At 38.7% G+C, this 25,391-nt stretch overlaps 1 protein-coding gene across 1 annotated transcript in view; it reads left to right on the top strand.

Annotated features, from left to right (window-relative positions):
* PRKX (protein kinase cAMP-dependent X-linked catalytic subunit) overlaps positions 1 to 22,924 on the top strand; it is a 57,372-nt gene extending 34,448 nt beyond the window's left edge. Inside the window, exons 3-9 of the mRNA XM_083611847.1 lie at positions 1,429 to 1,692; positions 10,006 to 10,125; positions 14,539 to 14,634; positions 15,919 to 15,976; positions 17,107 to 17,184; positions 17,702 to 17,852; positions 18,600 to 22,924. Coding sequence (XP_083467973.1) covers positions 1,429 to 1,692; positions 10,006 to 10,125; positions 14,539 to 14,634; positions 15,919 to 15,976; positions 17,107 to 17,184; positions 17,702 to 17,827 — 742 coding nt within the window. The 3' untranslated portion in view covers positions 17,828 to 17,852; positions 18,600 to 22,924. The remainder of the gene's footprint in view (positions 1 to 1,428; positions 1,693 to 10,005; positions 10,126 to 14,538; positions 14,635 to 15,918; positions 15,977 to 17,106; positions 17,185 to 17,701; positions 17,853 to 18,599) is intronic.
* Positions 22,925 to 25,391: the final 2,467 nt, after the last annotated feature.

Raw genomic sequence — 25,391 nt, 5'->3', positions numbered from 1 at the left:
AGAAAACATAAAGCAGAGAAGCACCTGATGACTGAAGAGTTATAGGATTGTTTCTAGTGGACAGCTTTGTGCCAGCAGAAAGCACATCCACTAGGAACCTCAAGCAAACAGAACTCATACCAGATGGTGCATCCTGTTTTTACTCATTCCCTTTACCCATTATAGCTGCTGCACCCCTGAAAAACTGTTCCTGAAGATTGGGAGACCCTCAAACAACAGACTAGGGTAGAGCACAAAGCGCTACCATAGGTAGATAGGACCAGCAAAAAAAGGTGTGTCCTACCTTGCGCTTTATGCTAGCCAAAAGCGGATATAACCTGTATCGGGTGCATTGAACCTGTATCTGCTTGCTTTCTCTCCCCTCCCAGTGTATAGCTTTCTATTTACATGTCAGTAAGTTTCCCAGGTTAAACAGCAGCAAGGATGAAAATTACTCCTTAATTAACAAAGTATAGAAATTCCTCAGGCCAGAAAAATAAAAATAAATGATCTTTTCTCAATGCAATCTACTACTAATAATAATCCATTTCCAAGTGTTTGCATAAAGCCTCACAAAACAAATTTCGGGATGGCTCACACAAGAAGAATAAAAGCAAATCTAAAAACAGATACAGTAAAACAGTTTGATAGACTAATGTATATAAGCAACATAAAAACAAGTCACAAATAAAAAAAAATACAATTTAGATCTAGAGCAGATTATAATGAAATGTTAGAGGAAAGAAATGTGCATTGTCTGGGTGTTGTGACTGAAATGCCCCTTCTGCTGTAGCTGCTGCTTTTGCTGCTGCTGCTGCTGTTACTGTTTTGTTTTTACTTTTACTTTACTTTTATATGCCATTTATTTGCCAAAATGGCTTAAAAGCAGTATACAACTACATGATCAATTCCTTGGCAATGACACCTGAAGAATGGCCTCAAAATTCCTTCGCAGTCTGTTACTTTTATGTCTTTCCCCTGTTTATACTGGTGGTGGCACTTCATTTGTGATGCCAAAATGCACAGGTGATTAACCCATAGCTGTAATTCAATCCTGTCTAAACCAACTGAGAATATTCACAGAGCTGCCATGTGTCACGTTTCCCCCCAAATCCCCCAGGTGCTTTTTGCTGTGGTGCTGTGGAGCTTCTCTTCCATTTTAAGCTATGATGCATCTATCAACCCACAGGAGCTCCATGAGTCAATTGAGGTCTAGTGTCGGGACCTCCACAAATGCCGAAAATATCTTGAGGGGTTTCAGGCCTTGGGTGGCAGAACAGTTTCTCATGACCACACTGCTGAGCTTGTGCTTCACTACATCTTCTGTTTTGAATATTGGAAGTTCTTCATTCATATTTCGAACCCTTAAAAAATAATTAAATCATTTTATGCTTTTCTGACAAGTTGTTCTCTTAGTATTTTTTTAAACACGTATCTCTTTCATTGCAGATTTTGGACTTACCATGATGAACGCTTTCTATATATGCTGATGGAATATGTACCTGGGGGTGAACTTTTTAGTTATCTGCGCAACATGGGACGCTTTAATAACAGCACTGGACTGTTTTACTCTGCAGAGATTATTTGTGCAATAGAATATCTTCACTCAAAAGAAATTGTTTACAGAGACTTAAAGCCTGAAAATATTTTATTAGACAAAGAGGGGCATATAAAACTCACCGATTTTGGATTTGCTAAAAAGCTGGTTGATAGGTAAGCTCTTTTTTTAACTGTAATTTTATTTTACTTTATTATTTTTTGGGGGTATGCAAGTATGGTGGGAAGAGGACAGAGAATGAAATTTTGAACATGACTAGTGGTACCAACCATGATTAACATTTTCAGTTTTTAGTCTGTTTGGTTAACTGCTATAAATACATGCAACATGCATTAAAACATATGTATTTATATTTATTAAGAACGTTTCACATAGCCTGCGAAAGATGACAAAGTAGGCTCCAACAGACCTTCTGCGGCAGAGCATTCAATAATCAGGGTACCACTAGATTAACATGTCTTGCAAATCGTCAGAGATTTTCTTAACTTTATATTTTTAAAAATAAATAAATTATATACTACACTTTCTGCTAAAGGAGCCGAGGTTAGTAAGCACATCTGTGATACAACAATTAAAATTAAAATGTATTTAAAAACATAAACATCTAAAAGCAATAAGCACAGTAAATCATTAGATGGATGAGGTATTATTATTATTAATAATCACATTTAAAGTTTTCTAGGCTTCCCTTCAAGTTCACATATCTTACCTGGCAATAGGATCTTTCCCTACAATGTTAAAGAACTGTTGGCTCTCAGGGTACATATTACTGTATTAAATAGAGCACTGGTTAGATTTAAGATGTTGATATAAACTGGTACCTTCTCCTCATGTTGTGGAAATCATGCCTTGGTTCTTGTTGTTATTATTTATTATTACTATTATTATTCCTGAAATCCAAAAATACTTCTATCCCCATCTAAAAACTTCTAATGCACAAGCCAAATATATTTGTATGTATATGAAAACAGCAATTATTGTAATTTGTGGGTGAATAAGTAGTAGTTTTGAACAAATGATGAGGGAATATGAAAGGGAGACAAAAGAGACTGCAGTTCAAAAACAGTGTAAGTATACACAAGATAGGTAGCTGTTTCATTTTGTGCTTACAACTCACCCCCACCACTGTTTTATGTAACAGGGAAACATCTGAATATCTGTACTGCCTTCTGTAAATATCCACTCAGTATAAATACCCCTCTTGTGAAGGTTATCCTGAGACCCGTGTGTGTGTAATCGCCACACTGTCCAGCTCACCTCTTGTGAGCACATGTGCTTTAATGTATACTTTCCCTTCACCCTAAAAATCTGTAGAAGAGCAAAAGCTCTCCCTGATCTCCAAAATTAGTATGAGAGACTTGGGAAAACAGCAAAATGAATTGCTGTCTCCCAAACCCCTCTAAGCCTTCCTCTCCAGGTCAAGGTTGGGGGAAGGGGTGATGAGCTTCCCCTCACAATCATGTTGGGTCACAAATGTCTCAGATGCTTAGAGAAACATTGCAGAAGACCAGCACCTGTCTACCCTTCCTTGGTGAGAAAAATACAACTTTGCTCTCCAGGCCCATCCATTAACTTCTATGGATGCAGGTTAAAAATATTAATTGACCAACAATTATTGCTAAAGCTTAGTGAAATTGGCTCACTTAATTTAATACCTTGAATATGCAGTCCTACCAGAGCTACACATTTTTCAGCCTTGCTTCTTTCCCTGCTACTGAAATCAGTCAGTGTAAAGTGCTTTTTCTTATTCGTATTCTGGATAAGGCAGTGTGCATATGATTCCAGGTTATCTCCTATCCAGACAGTACGGTGCATATATTTGGCAGTAGCTTGTCCTAAAAACATGACATGAAATCTAGATGTTCGAAATCTAGATGTTTTTCAGTCTGATTCGTTAGGCAAAAAAAATGATATCTAGCTCTTTAAATTTTTAACTAGCATTCTTTTTTATGGAGGAATGATTGGTATTGCAATGCTAAGCTAGATGGAATGAGAAAGAAAAAGGTTTACATACTGCAAATTACTGACAATCTTTTGGAGATATTTGGGAAATATATGTCGCAACAGAGTGGTTTGATCTGTGTTCTCTTGTTTGTTTGCATCTCTGAAGTTGGCCTTGCAACTGCAGAGAGTTTTAATGTTTGTTTTTAACTGTTGTGCAGAAGTCACAACTTGTCGTCAGCTTCCTGGAATGTTTGCATTTGGATTTTCAAAGTATTTTGTATAAGCATGGAAAAAAATTGCTCTGTCTTCCATAGAAAGTTGTGTTGGTGCTGGTTACAATATTACTTTTAGTAGTGATGAGCAGATTATGCCTTCATTAGGAAGTCAGTTTTACTGTTGAATCCAATGCATACCGAACAAGGCTTGTAAAATATCATCAGGTTGCAGGTAGCCAGATTGTGAGTCAACTTGTACTCCAGAAATAAATGAAGATTGCCTCTGTATCCTAATGAGGAGGCAGCAAGCCTTCGTTAGATAGATATTTTTTAAAGTAAAACCTATACAGGTATTAATCTATACCCAGTTACATTTGAGGACAAGCATTGCTTACAAAAGGTCTGGTTAGAGATAGAGGATATGAAGCTGTTGGCTGTGATCCACCCAGAGTCGAGCATTTATAACCCTCCCCCCCCCCCCCGGTAAGAGTTAAGTGCATTCTTTAATCAATGGGATTTACAAGGGCTTAATGTTTGGCTGGATCACAGCATTTGTGGGATGTTGACAATGCATGTACGCTCCTCAGTATTAACCACATTCAAAATGTAAATACAGCAGTACCTCGGTTTACAAACTTAATCCATTCTAGGAGTCCGTTCCTAAACCGAAACAGTTCTTAAACCAAGGTGTGCTTTCCCATATGAGGCCTCCTGCCCCTGGTGGCCTTCCACCATTTGGATTCCGCTCTTAGACCGAGGAAAAGTTCTCAAACTGGGACACTATTTCCGAGTTTGTAAACCAATTCATTCTTAAACCGGACTCTTCTTAAACCGAGGTACCACTGTAGTCCATAACTCCCCATTCCATACTCTATAAGGTGTTTTGTCTCCCATGTATCATCAGTGAGCTTAGAAGTATACCATCTGACAAGGGAAGATCTAAAGTAAGATACTGGGTGTTTAAGTTTACTTGCAAGTTTACCTTCAGTTCTTCCAGGAGAAGGTGAGCATTACAGGCATACTTACCTAAAAGGCAGACTGCCCACCATTACTGGTCCTCTTCAGCTTCATGAGGCTGCTGGAGAGAACTCTTATAAGACTACCCTGTCCTCACAGTGGTCAGCCACATGCTTATGGAAAGCACAATAGGAGAACCAGAGTTCAGTGGTACTTGTGATTCCCAGAAACTGGTATTCAAAGGCATCCTTCAGCCAACAGTGGAGGTGGAACATAGCCGCCATGGCTAGTAGCTTTTGAAAACCTTGTTTATATATTTAAAAATACTTGCATACTGAAATTTCATTTTTTGAAAAATCAATACAGTGGTTATGCAATTAAAAAACCACACAAAAAAGATCCTCAGCTTACGTTTTTCTCAATTTTCTGCATCAGCCTGGCGGTAGAGAAAAGTTTTCAGCAGAAGTCTGAAGGTTAATATGGAAAGTTGCTGCTGAATCTGTATTGGAAGAGCATTCCATGAAAGTGGACCACTAGCATTGAAAGCTGGATTTTGCGTTGAGGTCAAATGAGCCTCACCAATTCAAGTAAAGCTCCTACAAATGATCTCATTGATTCAGCTGGGATATAGTGCCTATGCTCTATGTGCAAGGATTCTTCAGCAGCCCAAAATGTTATGGAAACTGCTACTTGAAAGCAGAAAGTTCGAAAATGACTTCTGTAGCTTTTAGTTTGAATGTTAATACAATCTTGATTGGAGACTATATTAAACTGAAGGTACAATGTGAAAGTTCTACACCTGTGGTCCACATGCCCACCCCCTCACCAGAGCTGAGTGTTTTCATAGCCCTCTGGTGAGAGCAAGGAGAGGACCCCTAGCTTTCTTCTGTAGCTTGGTGCTGGGAAAGGGAACCTGTGGAAGCACAAAGTCAGGCAGTGGAGCTAAATGGAAGGCTTGCTGTAATACAACTGAAAATAGAAATAAATCTATTTTGGTCCTATGTGAGAAAGAGCCACCAACTATTAGGCTGTGTGTGTGTTAAGTAAGACCATTGCTCATTATTACAAGGTCAAGCTCCTGGATAATCTGCCTTGTTGTGTTATCCTTTGTGCAACAGTCATGACTCAGTGTCTCTTGGGCATCTTTCGTCTTTATGCTTAGTGTGATTTACTGGGGAATTGAGGGGGATTAAGTAGGAGGGCAGATGACTACAGAGCAGTTGGTGCTTGATTCATGCTGATAACAGATTGCGGTGTGTGTGTTTTTAAGGTTATGAGTGCCACAGTGTTTACAGAAGCAAAGGCGACTTTACTCTCTGGGTGAAATGCCATCCAGCAGATAGGCCCTAGGTTATGAATGGCCTGTCAAAAGCTAAGCTGCCTCTCTACCTGGAGGCTGAAACCATCCCCTTCTCACTGTGATAGTTGCCTGTTACTGTGCAGAACACAGTTGCAGTCTTCCATATATTTTCATGAAAGTAAACCCACTAAACACAGAGAGACAGGGTTATTAGGTGAACAAGCCAATAATTGCTCTATTAATCATTGATGGTTCCTGGTTGAGACACTGGCTGAAGATTGATAGAACACAGAAAGGGCCTGTGACACATTCACACACTGTAAGCCCACCTTGGCAACAGATGCGACCAAGTCTTGCTCACCGCTGCCACTTCCACACATGGGGAAAGTTCACAAGGTATTATTTCCCTATGATCCAAGTCTTGCAGTGCTGACTACCCAGCATCTGGCCATGAGAATGGACTGGATATGGGACAGTTCATTTAATCCATATAAGGCTCAGATAAGGCTAGCTAGCAGGTTTTGTGACTTGCAGTAGTGGCTTCAGCTGATGTAGAGCATAGTGTCCTCATGGGGTTGGATTTCAGAGAGCACATTTCGCCTGTTAATTGGCTCCCCGTGCATGCACACACATGCCTGCCTATGAACTGCTTGTGTACTAAATGCTGCAGATACTATCACCTCTCTGATTTTACATTGCAGGATTTAAAAGCTAGCTGATTCTTGACTGTAGATGAAGATATGTGGGGGTTCACATTTCCGTTTCCCCTCCTTGACATGGCAAGTGTTTTAGCATCCTTGGGCAAAAAGGATGAGAGGGAGCTCCAGCTCATCCTCTGCAGAGGAAGATAGTGGGTTGGGGATTGTGCCTATAGTTGCATGGGGCTTCAGAGGGCTCAGTGCAAATATGAAAAGGACTCCTCTGCCCTTTCCAGCTGCAAGCTACAGAGGAAGGATGCGGCTGGAAGTTTTAGTAACAGAGGGTGCAGAACATCTTAATGGGACAGCACAGAAACAACTCTGTTCCCCTCCTGCAGCTCCAAAAGATTGGGCTGAAGAGGAGAGCAAGGCATAGCCCCTTCTTCCAGTGGAGGTCCAGCACAAGGCTACAGACTAAGGAAGCAATGCTCTGTACATTAACTTGGGAGAACGCCCCACTGGACACCATGGGAGTAATGTTTGAATAGACTTGTAGTCAAAACCTGTGGACCCTTGAAGATGGATGTGCTTAATGACTGCCTTGGATTAAAAAAATATATATATCCTAGAGACTTGCTAAGTTCAGGCTTTGAAGCTATATTTAAGTGCTGCAAGACTGCTTTGTTTTATTTGGCATGCTTTTTTGGGGAGGGGGGTGTTAAGCAGTGATAGGGCAATTTTAATCCTGATAATCTATTCTGATGTTTGATATTTTATTGATCTATTGAGTTTTGAATTTAGTGTTGCTATTGGGCTGAAGTTCTTAGGAAGGAGGTAAAAAAAAATCCAATAAGAGGGATTTTTCGTTTTTTCAAAGGTAATAACATGAGGAAACAATGTATCATAAATTCAGAACACTTCATTCCTTCTAATTTGAATATACAGTTTTCCAGGATGGATGGATTTTAAGTGAAGCGTGGTTTATATCCAGATTTAAATTGCCAAGCAAAAAATTCTCATCTAAATACTGTACTTGATTTAAATCATTTTTTGTTTTTGTTTTTGCAATATCCTTATTTTATTGGAAGCATGTTACTAGCCAGTTGCTGGAATAACTAAAACATGATTGTTTGTAAATAAATATAGCCTAAGTACAGACATTTTTTTAAAAATTCAGCAAGCATTTTAAGTAAGCTTTCCTGGATTGTGGTTAATTTTAACTCATTTTTAATCTTTTGCATCTCTTTTATAACTCCTTGGTACACAGCTTAGAAACTACAGTAGTAAGCAATATATAAATTGTTGAAGTAAGTAAGTGCAACCTTAGAAGTAGGCTTGAAAACCTTTGGTAAAGCATCCCGCATGAATTGCAGAATTATTGCCTCAAATAAAGAGATCGGGTATATTTGGTCTTTGGTTTGGTACACTCAGAAATATTAAGTGTGATTGCTCATTGGGACAGCTTTTAAGTCTTTTATTAAACTGGGATAAATTCCTATAGAAAACTTGGAATGGTAGAGTACATTATCCTCTGGGACCTCTAACTTAGCTTCTGTGTAGCATATAAGAGAGTTTTAAATCCAGGGTTGTTTCTAGCTTCAAATAAGTATTTTAAAGGGATTAGTGATTGGCCTTTGGCTACTTTTTGCAACGGAGAATGTTTTTTATGCAGCATGTGTTTGATCTCTAAAACTTTTAAAAAGGAGCTTGCCTTGTATAAATTCACATGGTCCACTTGCATTGTGACAAAAGTCTTCATATGCATAGTGTATTTATTGGCAGCTGTGATCGGTTGAGTAGATCTTGTAGACGACAGATTACTATAACACTGTCAGTAAGAATAGGTAGCCAATGTAAATACCCTCCAGATGCTGTTGGACTACAACTCCCATCAACCCTGACCAGTGTCCATGCTGACTATGGCTGATGGGATGTGGAGTCCCAGCAACACCCAGAACACACCATATTGTGCATCCCTGCAGTTCTTACTAAAGTATCCTACCCAGTGTACAAGCATTAGGGCTGCTATGATTTCCTGTTTTCAAAAGTTGATTTTGAACTTTGTATTGAAGAGTGATATTAAGTTCAAAAGTGCAGAAGTTGATAAACTTCTAGTCAGGAGTTGATGTTGTGCCTTAAAAAGGCAGACTTGATCACTGTCTTTCTCATAAAGGAGGAAGAGGAGACCCACCATAGAGTATATAGATGGTCTTTTCAAAATCTGTCAGTTATCTAGATCAGGGAGCTTCCTGGAGTTTGGTCAGACGAGCTCAAGGATTTCACAGATCCTTGTTTCCAGTTTCTCTGAGCTTCCTTGGGTTCTTCCTTGGTTCCCTATAGCATTAAAATTATCCTTGTTTGCACAACTCCAGTGTAAATTACCGTACTTTTGTCTGGGACTAAAGTAAATTGAACCTTCCAGCAGAGAAATGCTCTAAATATCTGTTTGATTGGCTTTTCTATTCCAGTAAAAGATTCTCCCTCATTAAAACAGACACGTGTGGCTAAAAAGCATCTTTGTAAGTGGATTTGCAGAATCTTTGTGTATATTTTGAAGTGGAGAATAACATCAGGTGTGCAGTTAGGCTCATTTTGTCATTCATGCACTCACTGTCAGTGGGACACATTCCTATTCCATACTAGATAGTTACAAATATGGCTACATCATTGATTAAGATAGTTATCATAAATATATTTTCTTCTTGTGCTAAGTCGAGATCTTCTCTCTTTTTTGTAAATTTTGTTCAAAATACCTAGCTTAACCTATTCAATACTTACTAGTACAGCAACAGGTTAGGAATCTGATTGGACAGAATGGTCTGGTGGCCAGAATCCCTGGGATAAAATCAGTACCATTTGGTTCTGGGTACACTGTTATCCCTGAGCTGTGACCAAGCATTTGTGGCCATTTTGCTTAAGCCTCCTGCTTCAGGTGATAAATTGGAGTTCTGCTCCACTTAGTCTGTGAGAGTTACTGCTCACTTGCTTTCAGTGTGGAGTATAAACATTTAGGAGGAAATTCTAATTGTATTCACTAAGTATTAACTTCATTTATCTATCTTTTTGTAATCTTTTATATATTCTCATCCATAACAATACCAAGGTGGTTTACAACCTTTAAAAAAACCAAATAAACAAAAATGTTAAACTAATATAAGCAGCATTACAATAAATACAAATAACCATAAATTCAGTAACCAGAACAGTTCTCAGAGCCTCATCAATTTTATAAGAGGTTATGCCATTTATATGGTATTGTAATGTGGCTGTGATTCTCCTAAAACTTTAAACATGCTGAACTGTTTCTGATTACAAGCCTTTAGGTCTTGGGTAGCCCAGTTTCAATGAAAGCTTAATCCATCACAAATATGAAATGTAATTTTAGCTTCCTGTTCCTTCTTATTTTTTTCTTAGGACATGGACGCTCTGTGGGACCCCAGAATATCTTGCCCCAGAAGTCATCCAGAGTAAAGGTCACGGAAGAGCAGTAGATTGGTGGGCCCTCGGCATTCTGATATTTGAGATGCTGTCTGGGTAAGTTGAATGGGGAATATAGAATTAAGTGAAGTACAGATATTTTTCGTTTTCTCACAGTGAACTAATATGGAAAATCTGGTTCTTTTACATGTCCCAGCTTTGCTTTCGTGTTGTGTGGAAAAGCAATTTTGGAGACAGAAAACGAGACTGTTCTGCACAACATCAGCATACTTAACTGCACAGAATTCCCGTCTTCTAAAATTGAGATGATAAATATTTGTTTCCTTGTGAGAAAACAGTGCCTTTTAACATTCAGTCTCATGGTATTACGTATCCATGGGAGACTCCCACACAACTGAAACAACATCTAAGTGACCTAGGCATATGGTTGGGACTAATTGTGTGTGCCTTTCCCATGCAATAGGTAGTGGCCCCTTCCTGGCAAGGTGCCAGTTTCATAGAATAGAACCATGTAATTGGTGCCCTCATATGGCTGAATTGTTTGTGGCAGGAGTAGGGGACCTGTGGCTTTGCAGATGTTGTTGCATTGCAGTTCCATCATCCCTGATCATCAGCCATCCTGGTTGGGGTTGATAGGAGCTGGAGTCAAATAACATCTAGAGCTTTCCAGAGCTTTCCAAACTTTTCATGTTGATGACACACTTTTTGGACATGCATCATTTCGTGACACAGTAATTCAGTTTTACTAGCAAACCGGAGGTTAAACTAACCCCTTTCCAGCCAGGGAAGTGCATTCACATGACACATCTACACACTGCAACTGACACACTAACATGTTGTGACACACAGTTTGGAAAGCTCTGATCTAGACAGTCACAGGTTCCCCATCCCTGTTTTAGATACATCCTGTAGCCATGTCATAGCCACCCATAGACAAATGCAAGAATATTTCAGTTGGATGATGATTCAGGGGCACATATATTACCAGTAACTTTGAATTCAAAAAGAATCCCATGTTCAACACTTAGATCCACTTGTGTCATTGGGTGGTAGGTTTCATGCCTCGCTAACAAGTTTTAATTGAAATAGATCACACTTTTAATTTTAGAAAATCAATACATCTTTTAAAGACATTCTCACATTTATTTTAAGAAGTTTTAACTCATCAGGCATGCTATTTTCAAAGAGAATCTGTTTTGGGAAAAGAGAACAAATCCCATATATGCATTCAGTATTTCAGTATGAGAAGATACATCTGATAATCTTAAATTTCTATGCTAGATTGGGGCTCATGCTGTTTGAGTTCGTTGGGCTTCTTGCTGGTACCTGTTTAATCGACATTTTTTGCTGCATGTACACCTCTGTGTGTGTGTGTTACAGCGAGAATATTATAATTAAATATCGCATAAATCCATGAATATTTGAATCCACTAGATGGCAGCATTTTCAGAATAATGTGTAGATGATTTAACTAGCTTTGTTGCAGAAAGGCTTTCTTAGCAATTTCCTGCACTAGTAAAAGATAAATTTGTTAAGCTGGCATTTGGATTAGATTTATCCCAGCGAAGTCAATAGGGTTGGATCCAAGTTAGCTGAACTATATTCTCATTGAGAAATCATGATTTCAGTTCAGCTAACTTAATCTAGATCTAATCCTTTGCATTTGAAAAAAGATGGGGGTGCAGTTATAAAAGAATTGTGTAAAGTATCATTGCTTAATGTTGCATTAGTATAACTCTGCAGAAATGGTATGTGTACCAGATAATTTATCCATACATTTTCCCTTCAACTCTTATTATCTATTGGAGGTAACTAGTAAGGCACTTCAAACATAGATCTGTGTCTTGAATGTGCACACCAATTTTCATTCCTACAGTTAAAGCGATGTTGGCTTTTTTTACAAGCAAACCAGCTAAAAAGATGGTCAAACAAGGCAGTAATCTACTCAATCAGCTACAAACAATTCTCAGGAATCAGTGCAAAAATCTGGTTTTAAATATTAAGAATAATTCCCTTGAATAATATGGATTCATTAGGTTTCTGACATAATTGTATGCTTTTCATAAACAGTCTAAAATAGAGAGCCTATGCACATAAGACTTAAATGAGGCCTGCAGTCTTTTACTGGCTTTTTCTTATAGAAGAACCTTCTATAAAAAGATAAAAACAAGTCAAACCAACATGTGGTCTGCTAGTATCAAAGTACTTCCTGCAGAAACATTACTGTGAATCTGTTATACAAATCAGCTAAAGAGGCACAGACATGTTTTTTTTTAAAAATAGAAGCAATTTCCTAAGTAGTATTTTTAACACACCCACACGGTGTTGCCTGATTAAATGCACATCAAAAGAATATTATACCATAGGCTTTTAAAGCTGATCTGAGCTGTATCTTACTCTGAATTATGTTTAAAGAATCTGAAAAGCTTGCTTGATGGAATCTTCCATTAATAAAGAAAATTCCACTTCTGCTTTGGCTCACAGGTCCCAATACTGCAGTCAGCAGACGGCACACTAAAAAAACCAATTCCTAAACGCCAGCTGTGCTTGCTTGATACCAAACTTATGTGACAAAGGAAAACATCACTTAAAGGGGAGGGCAGGCTAGAGGGGCTTATTAAAATCTGGAGAACTTTAATTTTTTATTTAATTTGTTAGCTCTCTCAGTTGGATCAGAATGTTTCAATACATGCCAGCAACCTTTGGCATGCCTTATCCCTGGAAGAAACACTAATGATATTTCGACCTGTAGGCAAATACTAGAGCAGCGTTGGGAGCCTTTTTTGGGCCAGAGGCCACATTTCCTTCTGGGCAGCCTTTTGAGGACCACATTCCAGTGATGAGTGTGGCCAGAGGCAATAGTGGATGGAGGAGCAACTGATATACATTTCCCCCTTTGTACAGTACCCTGGTTTCTACAGACACCAACATCCTCCTCCACTCGCACAAGCAAAAGGCATTAAGAGTTCAAGGATACATTTCAGCCAGGCAAAAACTCACCCACTTAGAGTACAAAGATGAGCCATTGAGGTGTTTGGCTTGGGCATTTTTGAAGGGCAGACAAGAGAAACCTGTTGTCAGGGCCGTCTTAAGCATATGTGGTGTTGGGTTGCAAAGATCCACCCGCCTTCCTCCTGGAGCCAATCGGAAGCCGCGGAAGCTGTGTTGGACATTCAGGTTCCAAAAAACGTTTTAAAACCGGAACACTCACTTTTGGGTTGCGGCATTTGGAAGCCAAAACGTTCTAGTAGCAAAGCGTTCGACTTCCGGGATACGACTGTATAAAATAATTCCTTACAAATGCGCTCCTATAAATTATGCTTTTTGCTGGCTACTCGATTCTTGCCTGCTTGCCAAACCAGCTCTTCTTCTTCACCTTACTTCAACAGTGTTCCTTCAGAGAAAAGCTTTGTAAAAAAATATATGCAACAACGATCCTTGTGGCTCCAGAAATAAGGATTAGGACACTTCGGTTCCAAGTCACCAGCTAGGCTTTATTTGGCTTTATTTATACCCTGAGTTCTTTTGACCACGAGGAATTAGTTGAAAGATACTTTCCAATCCCACCTAACTGATTTGGAAAGAAAAGGTTTTTCCTGCCCGTCAATAGCTGGTATTATAATAGTGTTAGCCATTAAACTGGAGTCGACTTCTCCAACAATAAAACAAACACTTCCATTTTTAACTGATCTATTACTACCTAACATCAACCATTCCAAAATACCCATGAAGCTGATTTCTTAAATTGGAACAGCAGGAGGAATTATTCCCAAGATGGACAAAATTTACAAGACACATGAGGATCTAAGGCTTAAAAACATGTTTCTGAAGAGGTCTTGGGTGTTTTGTTAGAGCTCCTTTTATACTTAAGTGCTAAATATTTGTACTAAGTTTATTAACTAAAGTAATATCCTCATGGCACAGATATGCTGCTTCACCAGTATTTAAAACATGCCACCCCAGGTCTTGCTAGCATAGCAAGCTTTATGATCAGACCCCTATTCATCACAAGCTAGCACTTAATAAATCAGACCTATTTCTTTAACAGATGCCCTGTACCTCAATTGTGAGGAATGCATACACCAAGGCATAAAAACCCCAGCCTGTTAACAAGAGGATTGACTTCACTGTGACGCAGGGTGCTTCAGAGGGCAAAAGTGAAGGCTGCAAGGCAACCCAAAGTGTTTTAAAAAAAACCCATTCATAATTTTGTCACTCGTTGCATGGTATAAGCATACTGTCATTCTCTATGCTTTATGTATGTTTCTAGAAAGTGTATTCTTTGGTTTACACCAGGCGAAGGGGCAGCAGAAGTAGTCAATATGTGTATGTGTTTAAGAAGTAACTTTTCTGGACTTCAGTAAGTACAGTACAGCTGTATGCATAAATAATTGCAGGTCTAATATTGGGAAGCAGATGGCATTTAAAGTAGGCTATATTGCAATATATTTTCAAAGATTTTTAAACTTACAGCTGTGTGGTTTCATGTGTCTTCCTCCTCTTGATTAGGTTTCCTCCATTCTTTGATGACAACCCTTTTGGAATATATCAGAAGATTCTTGCTGGTAAAATAGATTTCCCCAGGCATCTGGATTTATATGTAAAGTAAGTGCATTCACCTTAATCGCTGGTTTATTCTATTTTGGTTCTACCTTAGCTTTACTTTAAAGTGCCATTCAAAGTACAGTGTATGAAGCCGCTTGTCACATGCAGCCACTATTTGTACAGTGTGCACTGTCTATGGATTCTGGGGAGAGAATGCTCTAATTTATATACTTGACATTAATTAAATTCTAGGGGGCTCTAATGTGAATTCAGAAAGCTTGCTCAGAGTTTTAAATATTTAACTTTAATTAGAGCTGAGCCTAATTAGTAGCATTAGTTCTGGTTTTCATATAGCAATTTGCATGTTTGATGAAGATTTCCACCCAACAGCTTAGCAAATCTCATAAAATCAGACACTACTTTGCCTTCTATAGCTCAGACAGAGCCTATTTTTAAGACTCCAGGGAACTCTGTCGTCCCTGAGCTGGCATATAGGGCACAGCTCAGGGAAACTGACAACCCTTGAGAACAAGGGAGGCGTAGAACCCCTGGGCTTTTCTGACAAAGCTTTGGGAAGCTTTCCAGTGTGAACTGAAACCCGAGCAGGATCTTTTTGTCTATACTTTATGTAAGCAGTCGGGTCATAGCCCTGACTCAGCCAAGTGGGCTTGAGAGTAGGGCTTTACAGAGAATATCTTAAAGGTGTCTGCCTGACCTTCACCAACTGCACAGTTCCTTTGCTCCTAAACCACTAGAGCAAGTATGGGGACCTCTCTGCAGGAAATGCCTCTCCCAGACCATGCCCCTCCCCAGTCTGCAGCAAGGATTAATAGAGTAGAAACTATATATCACATGGCTGAAAAACGATACAACTATACTAGTTCAGCCGGTGGCAGCTGTGTGCTTAATATGTATTTATAAGGGGTCACTTAATCAAACTGGAATGCTGACTAAATGGTTTGAGTAGATCAGCGAAGAATTTAATAATTGTGAAATATGTACCTGCCCTCCCCATATGTTTTCTTGGCAACTCAGCTTTCAGTTACTCTGTCTGCATCCCTGTCAAAGGTGTGTTGAAAGGTGGATTTATTGCTCACCTTCCCCAGCTGCACCCCAGTTATCTCAACTGGAGTATTAAGCATTGGAGGTTTGTTGCTCAAGCTACAATCTCTCTCCATTTGAAAGCTGATAACTGCAGGGAAAATGTTAGCCTTATTACACTACTACTACTACTACTACTACTACTACTACTACTTTCACTATTATTAGATGCCTTTATATATTTTCTGTCATCTTGAACTCAAATACAACTTCAAAAATCAATTTTTACCACCCCTTGTCCAGGGACCTTATTAAAAAACTTCTTGTGGTTGACCGAACAAGACGGCTAGGAAACATGAAGGTAAGCTTTAAATGCTACTTTTAAATCTCAGCACATCCTAACCATTGGCAGAAAACGTTTTCCTTATCTTCGGTTTCCAGAAATGCTCTTTTTGCTTAAAACCAAATTCTAATACATTTGATTTATTTTGTGGAGGGGGGGATCTTATTAATGTATTCTTAAGTGTGGGAAAGCTGTATCATTCTAGTGTTAGGGGTGAGCAGTGGGGCTCAAGGCAATGCTATTTTTCTAGAAAAAGAGGTGCCGGAACTCACCATGGCTGCCTCCCTTGTTGTCTTATAATGGTAATGGTGCCCACCTGAGAGGTGCCAGAACTGAGTTTCAGCAAGTTCTGGATGGAAAGAAAGCCCTGGTCCAAGATCCCTAAAAGAAAAAGGGATTGCAAAAAGTTCCAAACAGGCATCTCCAAACTTGAGTGAATAGGTAGCAAATGCCATTCGGTGTAAACAAGCATAAAGTTACGCATGTTAGTGCAAGACACCTTAGTTTCACATATATGCTGATGGGACCTAAACTGGCAGTGACTTGGCCAGGAATGAAACCTTGGGGTCATAGTGGATAGTTTGATGGAGATGTTGATTCTATGTAGAAAGCAGCTATGAGAAAGGCAAATTTCATGCTGGAGATCATTAGGAGACAATCTTAAAATAAAACTGCTGCTATTCCAGTCTGTGATCTAACTGCATTTGGAATACTGTGTGCAGTTCTGTTCATTCAGTAGGACTCCAGTCATGTGTTCCTCAAAAAGGAACAACCCATAGCATACCAATTTCAAATTTGAGATCAGTTTCAAAAACTTGTACTATTGCATGTGGGTCTGCTACTTAAGGGTAAAAGAATCAAAACCTTACTCAGTATATGCTTTGTAGAAATCAGTCCCAATCTCACAATATTACTTGCATTCGGTATGTAAAAGGATGATTTGTGACAGCAGAATCCAAATTTGGTACAGGAAAAACTGCTGGGGAATCCAGTATTTAAGAGAGAACCAGAAAAATTGTGTGCACTACAGTGTGCCTTCAAAATGCAGATGGCAGAAATACATATGGGTCTGCATAAAGTGTTTGCTAGAATATATTTTGGCATTTCCTGTCAGTGAATAAACATCTAATTTGATTTTTCTTCAAAAGAATGGAGCTGATGATGTGAAGAGGCACAGATGGTTCAGGTCTGTAGACTGGGATGCTGTACCACAGAGAAAATTAAAGGTGAATTGTGCAAAAACAAATGCAGCTTTGAGATAATGCATTATACTTCTGCTTCATTTGATTCTTTTTCAGCTAAAAAAAAATCTGTTTGGAAGGTTGTCCTAGAATTATAGTGAAGGTCATATGCCTGAGTTCTTTATGTTGAAATCCCAGAGCCATCACACCAAACATTTCCCAAACTTACTATAAGTTAGGATTCCAATGGACAAAAAGAAGTTAGTGATAGGACTCTCAGGAGGCAGATAAGATATCCACCCAGCTGGAGCAAAGTAGATTTGGGTTCAAGTCAGAGCCTAGATAGGAACTTAAATTCCATAATGAAAGAAAGGTGGGATATAAATGTACTGTAATATAGATAAATAACTGATCAGGCCAAGCAATTGTGCTAAAACTAATCTGTGATAATGAGCTAACTTTATGCCAAGCAAAAAAAATTGGGGAGGGGGTGAAAAATTCTAGACTATACTTCATTTGACATGGGATTTAAATTGATTATTATTTTCCTTTTTTAATTCAGCCTCCTATAGTTCCGAAGGTATCAAATGATGGTGATACATCCAACTTTGAAGCTTATCCTGAAGATGACTGGAACAAAATGCCTCCTGTACCTCCTAAAGATTTAGAAATTTTCAAGAACTTCTAAATGTGAGACACAAAATGTCATTAAGGTATTGGATACTCATCTTCCCTAAGTTCTACTTCCTTTTTATTCCATTATAACATCTATAGGAAAGCTCTGGCACATGACCTAATTAGACCCACCTTTCCAAGCCACACCTATCATATATTGTATCAGCTGTGAGGCAGGTAAAGATGCAGCTGGGCCAAAAGGGGGCTTTGCAGGCACACAAAGTCCCAATGATCAGCTGATTGTCAGGGCTTGCAAAGCACTGAACATTTGCCTTCATGGAGTGATTTTAAGACACATTGGTGAAAACAGGTCACCTGACATTGTGATGTCACACAGTTGGCAGGCTGGTAGGCCCACTCACTTGTCAAACTTATCTGTTGGGGGTAAAGAAACGAAAAGGATCAGATCCGCTTCCTCTGCATTGTAAAAGCATCCATGGTGATCTTGATGTTTTTATTCATTCCTGTTGCACTTACGCATTTTTCAGCAGATAGCGTTAATGAATGTCCACTCTTGTACTTTATAGAATCACCCCGATACTGATTTTTCCTTTGGTAAAAAGTAATTCCTTGAGATCTTTCTTGACTGAAAGTCAAGAAAGGCATTTTAAAATAGTGGTTATTAGAGTAGCATGAAAAAAAGAAAGTGATCTTTCCTTGCAGAGATTTTCTTGTGGTTATGTGTCCTACAGTGCATAAAGTCCAGAACTTTGAATAAGGAGATTCAAGTATCTACTACTCTGAAATATCAATTAATCGAACACTTGTTTTTATTTATTTTGTAGAAACTGGAAGATTATTAATGTGCTAGTTGGGAACCGGCAAAGAAGAACTTGAAAAAAGTTATGAAGAATTTCTTTGAAATGAGTGAAAGAATGTTACTTCATTATTCATAAAGAAATAATGTTAAAAGTTGGGAAAGGGTCGATAAGTTTAGTTGTATGGATTTGGCATTAGTTCAGTAAACTAAAATACTGAAGCACCTACCCTGAGGTGTAGACTTTGAAACTGTTATAGTTTTTGGGGGGTTGTTTTTTTTTAAAAAAGAAACCGTTATTTTTAGTTTTGTTTCTTGCTATGCCCAAATATTTTTGCATAGTTATCTCATTGACTAACTTTATAAGTTTATACTAAGATTGTCATTTAAAGCACAGATTAGAATATGTGTATATAAAGAAATCAATACAGAAAAAGGCACAGAAACTGTGCTGAAATGTAAATTTTTGTACTTTACAGAGTCTATGGTTTTTATTCTTAAATGTTTTTTCAAGATGCCCCCTAGAAGAAGAAAATCTTAAAATGATCAATAGGTTTTTCAGCATCTTCTATACGTTTTATAATTCTTTGTAAAAAGAAATATACAAGTAAATTTTGAGAAAATTGTATCATTTCCAGTGCTCCACACCTGCAGCCCTACTATTTGAAAGCTGAAAGATAAAGGGCCTGTATGTTTTGTTTAGATTACACAATGTTTTCTTTATGAAGTTGAGTTGAAATTTTGTCCATGAAAATCATGATTCTTGATTACTGCAGACTATGTAAAGTGTTTTTCATTAACTATATGAAATCATGGCAAAATCGTACCTATTGGTAAGGTGTGTTCTCTGAGTTTAGGTTTAGAATCGTTGCACTTACAGGGACCTGAAGATCATCTAATAAATCTTCTGCCATATGCACTGTTTCATACATGAATTACCATCACTGAACAACTGCAACCTAAGGTGATGGCTTGGTGCATGAAACATTAACCACAGATCAACTGCTACAATCAGATTTCACATTACATAAGTATCACTTCAGGAAACAAGGCTATTCACATGGTCTTCTGAATCATCATCATGAAAATTAATGAACATCCTTGTGTGTAAATTAAAATTCTACAGATTCTGAAGTAGAATCTTCTACCTGTCAATTAATGTCATTCATACTGCTGAAATAAACCAGAATATGTAGAATTAGGACTATATACTTACACGATCCCAAGGTTGAGCTCAACAGGCAAGGAGAACCTGTGGCCTTCTAGATGTGACTGAGCTACAAGTCCCATCCCTTTGATCATTGGCCAGATCAGCTGGGACTGACTAGAGTTGGAAATCCAACATATGAAGGGTTATGATGTGTTCTTTGAGCTGTTCACACCTAGTACCACTACTAGGATTTAAGCTTACTTATTTCTGGCAAGCTTAACTTTGAACTGGCATGTATGTTTAAAAATAAAATTTCAGCAGTTGTGCATTCAGAGAAAGATTTGTTGTATGTGAAATTCTCTCCAATGATGGCTTTAGACACCTACCATGGTTATAGATGTTTGGTCTGTACATTTGAAGAAGTTGTTTAAAAAAAATCAATGACTGATTCTTCTCCCCATAGTCTGCAAATTCTCACTGTTAGGTGGGTCATGCATATGCAATTTATAAATGTAAAGACTTGTCCATCTTTCTGCTCTCTTCTGGTCAGTTTTCCCCACAGACCTTTACTGTGACTATTTGAACCTGAGATGCTACAAAAACCCCATATTTCTCTTATTGTACATAAGATCACATTTTTTTTAGACCACATTGTGAGGAAAACTGGCTCCAAAAAGAGGAGATAGTGTGTCTTGCAAGTGGCAGGGGATTGAAACTTTTCACAGTTTCCTGTCACCTACTCAGTATCAAATGAGTTCTAGTGCTTTTCCTTCTGTACTTTTCGCAGTTAGTACAATCTATCTGCCAGAGAATAAGTGACTGTTTTGCTGTTACTGCATCTACTGATTCTGAACAAACAATGTTTGTGTGTCTTGCATAATTCTTCCGAGATGAACCTTCCAAACCTTGACTTCCTGTGTTGCAGAATCTTGGCATTTGATGTGCAGTATATTAACGTGCTTGCAAACAGAGTACTTCTGTTTGTTTCTAGCTTGCAGCAGTTTTAACAGTTGGAACCACACTAAGCAAGAAAAACAGTGGATACAGGAAGACATACTGCTTAATTTGCACATAACACTCAGCCAAACCACAACTTGGCATGAATGCACATGTTCCCGGACAGGAGGTTGTGAGCTGTAAACCAAGAACAAACCCTGGTGCAGCTCATAATTTGTCTAAAGCAAAAGAAACAATCCACCCAGGTTTTGCATGACACACTAAGCCAAACCATGGGTAGCTCAAAACAGGAAGAATGGAACAGCCTCTTCTGTGGGAGTATGCATGCTCATGCTAAGCCATGATTTGCCTTATTGTTATATGTAAATTGAGCCAATGTATTCTATGAGTTGGTCTGCTATTCCATAAATTTATATCCTCTGAATTCAGTTATACTATTACAACTTCTTTCTCAAGGAAAAAAAATACTGAAATAGTGCTTCCATAAGTAAGGACAGTAACATTCCCTTAGCTGTAAAAGTTATACCAGAGAATTGTGGCTTTCAGTTGGCAAGTTAATCATCCATAAAAGAAATCAATTATGTATTGTAAATTAAATTCTGCACAGGAAGAAACTGAATCTTCATTTGTATGAATGACAGGTGCATTTTAGAATATAGCTTCCCTTAGCGTAAACAACAATATAAAGGAGCTGTTCTGGTGCATCTGTTCACAAAGCACTGGTGATGCTCAGCAAATATTGTGCACTGAAGTCTGAAGCCTGCCTTATGGTTAATTTAGCAGGATGCCACCAAACTGGAAACAGCAAAAGGCTGCCTCGAAAAGTGATAATGCAATATGGGTGTTGTGCTTTGATCTTCCAATTTTCTGCTGTAAGCTGCCCTGGGGAAATAGTTATTGACAGTTTATATAAATAAAATGAATAAATTAAAAAATATCAACTGGAGCTGCACACACTGGGCTGGATCCAGACTGAGTTAGCTGAACTTGGTCCAGTTGAAGTAAATTGAACAATTTAGCTTTGACTTGGGTATCATTGAAATCAGTGGGTGTCAAGTTCATCTAAACCTCTATTTGGGCATTATAAGCCCCTATGAAGGAGCAATGCAGGATCAGTGAGTATCTATGCCCCTTGTGTCTGCACATACAGCATGGCATCTACTGGGAAGTGTACCTTTTCAAATGCAGAGGTGCGCACAAAAGCTTCCATGTGATCTGGAACCACAGCCCAGTTTTGCTGCTCCCATGTTGCTTTATATGGGAGCTATAATGCCCGAAGATGGCTTAGGCTGCAGTCCTATATGCCAGGAAGAGGAAACTTGTTTCTCTCCAGATGTTCGATTCCAAATTTCATAGCTGCAATCCTCATGTCCAGTGATCAGGAATGAGAGGGTTTGTAGTCAGACAACATGTGGCAGGCCACAGATGCGTTTCACAGCCCTAGCTTCTCCTAAATTCCACTTAAAATTTTTCATACACCTGTTGATTTATTTTTATTAGAATTCTTATTCTTCATGCCTTATTTTTATAATGGTTAGATCTTTTTTAAGGGACTCGAAACAAAAATTCCCCTTTTCACATCAACACACAGCTTGCATGATATGGATGAAACCAAAACAAATCGCCCCTACAGCCTTCTCTGTATTCAATTATAAGGTGGATAATGGGCATAATTTTGTAACCAAACATGATGCAGTATAATTGAAATGGGGGTCATGCCTTAAATTGCCTAGATGTACTTGCTTGCTCAAACGTTTGTGCTGTTGTTGAATTTAACAAAGGTGATCTGCTGTAGAAGAGCAAATTTAATTTATTGAAATGTAGGTACTAAACTGTTTAACTGGATGGACAAATCTTGGAAAGTGGAAACTAGCAAGCCAGTCATCTTGCCATCCTGGAAAACTAAGATTCAGTGATTCCTATACTACAGAATTTTTCAGCTTTCAAGAACTGTAGCATAATTCCTTTGTACTGTACTGTGTACAGATTTCCTATGTTTTGCACTTTTCTATGGCAAACATGACAGCTTTATAAATACTCTGTTGTACAGTAAGTAAGGGATAGTTACATTTGTGTAAAAAACCAAATTGAACAGATTTGACTTCCAACGCTGACTTGGACTGATGTCGGAGAAGTTGCTTGCTTGTTTGAACTCATGTGTATAAGTACTGTACAAATATATAAGTCAGTCCTCATTGCACAATGAAAATCACTGTGATCTGTAAATAAAACTTAGTCCAAAAATTCTTCAGCTCTTTCATTGTATATCAGTTCTGAAATTAATTATATTTGACCTTTGTAACTTCCAATAGGGTAAAAAAATGTCTCAAAGTGTTTTGAATCTCTTATAACGGGGGGGGGGGGGAATTCCCAAGCGACTGCAGTCTACTCACAGAATTAAAACCTAGCAGCACACAGTGTGCTGTCATTTATTGGATAATGAATCCTTCTCAAAGTATTAGTAACTTCATAGATCAAATCTATTCATTCCTTGTGGGCATGAACCTTTTAGACAAAATCAAGTGGATAAAATATGATAGAATTCAGCTTGTGGGATCTTCTCTGTTGTGGTTCGAGGACCCGATCCCCGCGTAGTGAAATGAAGACACGAGGACAAGTAATATAAGGTTAATGGGCAAGAAAAGGCCACAACTTTATTGATTACAGCAAGTGAAAAGGTATTGGCTTAGGCATTGGATCACGTGACTTGACTCCACCCACTCGGAGAGGGGTGAGTCTGAAAAGGGGGGGTTATTCACCAGTAGGTGGAGCCCGTTGATGCTAATCCAACTATAAGCTCTCCCCTGATGTCACCGAGGGTCGTGCCATGGCCCCCCGCCACACAGGCATCGGACAGGATCCACAACCGCCGGATTCCTTTAACGGAATACCCAAAAATTGAAGGCGTAGGCGATTGCCACACCTAGCCCTTCCACACACCGCAACATATTCCAATGCCTAACCTACCCACCAATACCAAGAAAGTTGTGACGGTTGCTATGAGGTAGGCGAAAAAACCACAAAGCCTAATGCCAAATGGGAAAATTCCTACCAGGCATGAACCTTTTATACAAAATCAAGTGGATAAAATATAATAGAATTCAGCTTGTGGGATCTGCTCTGTTATCTACGACCTTGGAATAAAACAGACCCTGTAGGCAGATTCTCCTTCGCCATCCATCCTCTTAACCTCAAAGAAGAAACGATGACAGGCGCAGAGAAATTTGCTCACTATTACTGGGAGATCTACAACTGTAGCAACAACCTGCTCATGCAACATTTCCCTAGCGGGAATTGGTTGCTTGTAATTGCTTGCTTGCTTTCATTTGGTTTCTTGCACTTGTGAAAATTCTTGTGCAACCCGCGGCTTACTTGTGCAGTCATTTCCACAACAATGATAATTCTCCAACCTCTTGCACTAGCCTGACATTGGACCTCACCCACTCTGTTGATTTGCTGAATTAAATAAAAATAAATAGGCATATATATACATCTGTAGTATGTTGAGCCAAGAAGAGGAAGGTAAAGAAAGAAACATTGTCTAATAATAAAAAGAAAAAATGAAGGCATGGCTTTAAATTTGCAATCAGACCATGTTTTCCAGAAGGAATATAGGTCGTAATTTCTTAAACGTTTGACTGCATCTGTATGCTTTTTCATTTTTCATACTCACTTTAAATTAGAGTAGACTCACTGAAAATAATGAACCCAAAGTTTGTCATGTCCATTTGTTTTCTGAATAGAACTTACACTGGAAATGACCCATTTGTTTTGAAATGGATATTGAGAGTAAATTCCATATAGTAGAATGTCTCATAGACAATGAAAATGGATTCTTAGAATGGCTAGTCCTGGTGGTCTCATTTTAACCACCCCACATAAAAAGCAAAAGCTACACCCTTTTCTTATTCCCTCTTTAAATACAAAGAGTAGTTCATCACAATTTTCTTAAGACAAAATCTGCAACAATAGGGAGGGGGGCAGAGATTGTTGGCATGATATGGCATATTCTTGTCACATCGCTCCATTTAGCCATTATTTTCAAGTTATGTGGAACAGAATGGAGAGCCCATTCTTGGTAGCTTTCCTCCTGGGTGTTTTTGGAAAAGCTACATTTTGATGTGAACCTCATCAAATGCATTACTGCAACCCGTTTGGCTGGGAGCATTGGGGCCCATGTCTGCTCTTGGCAACAGTCCTACTCGTAATACGCATGGCCCACAGATTAAAATAAATCAAAAGTGATGTTTTAAATAACTTCCAGAGCTTCCATGTCAGAGCTAGATGCACTTATCTGGCATTTCTCAGCCATGTCTCCTTCCGTGGCAAAGCCTTCTGATGTCATTCTACAGCTGGGGTGGCATGTCCATTATCTCTTCCTCTACCCTGTGCTACTTACTGCAGCCCTGGTTATGATTAGAAATCTTATTCTATTCATAAATGCAACATTTCTATCAGAACTATGTTTCATGGAAGCCAAGTTTCTGTGGAAAGGGACAATCAGTCCTGTGGAATTCGATTGCAATTTTATGTACACAATGGTGTGTTCTATTACTAGGCTGGGAGAAACACAGTGGCATGGGTGTTGGAAGTGGTATAAAGGTAAAAAGCACACCAAGGCACTGGGACCGCATGCAAGTTTATCAAACTTGGGGAACCTGTGGCCCTCCAGATGATGTCAGACACCAACACCCATCATCCTCAACCAGCAGT

The sequence above is a fragment of the Podarcis filfolensis genome (genome assembly GCF_964270895.1).
Source record: "Podarcis filfolensis genome assembly, chromosome: 4".
Classification (NCBI taxonomy): domain Eukaryota; kingdom Metazoa; phylum Chordata; class Lepidosauria; order Squamata; family Lacertidae; genus Podarcis; species Podarcis filfolensis.
The sequence above is the reverse complement of the archived record's forward strand: the minus strand, read 5'-3'. Positions and strand labels throughout refer to the sequence as shown.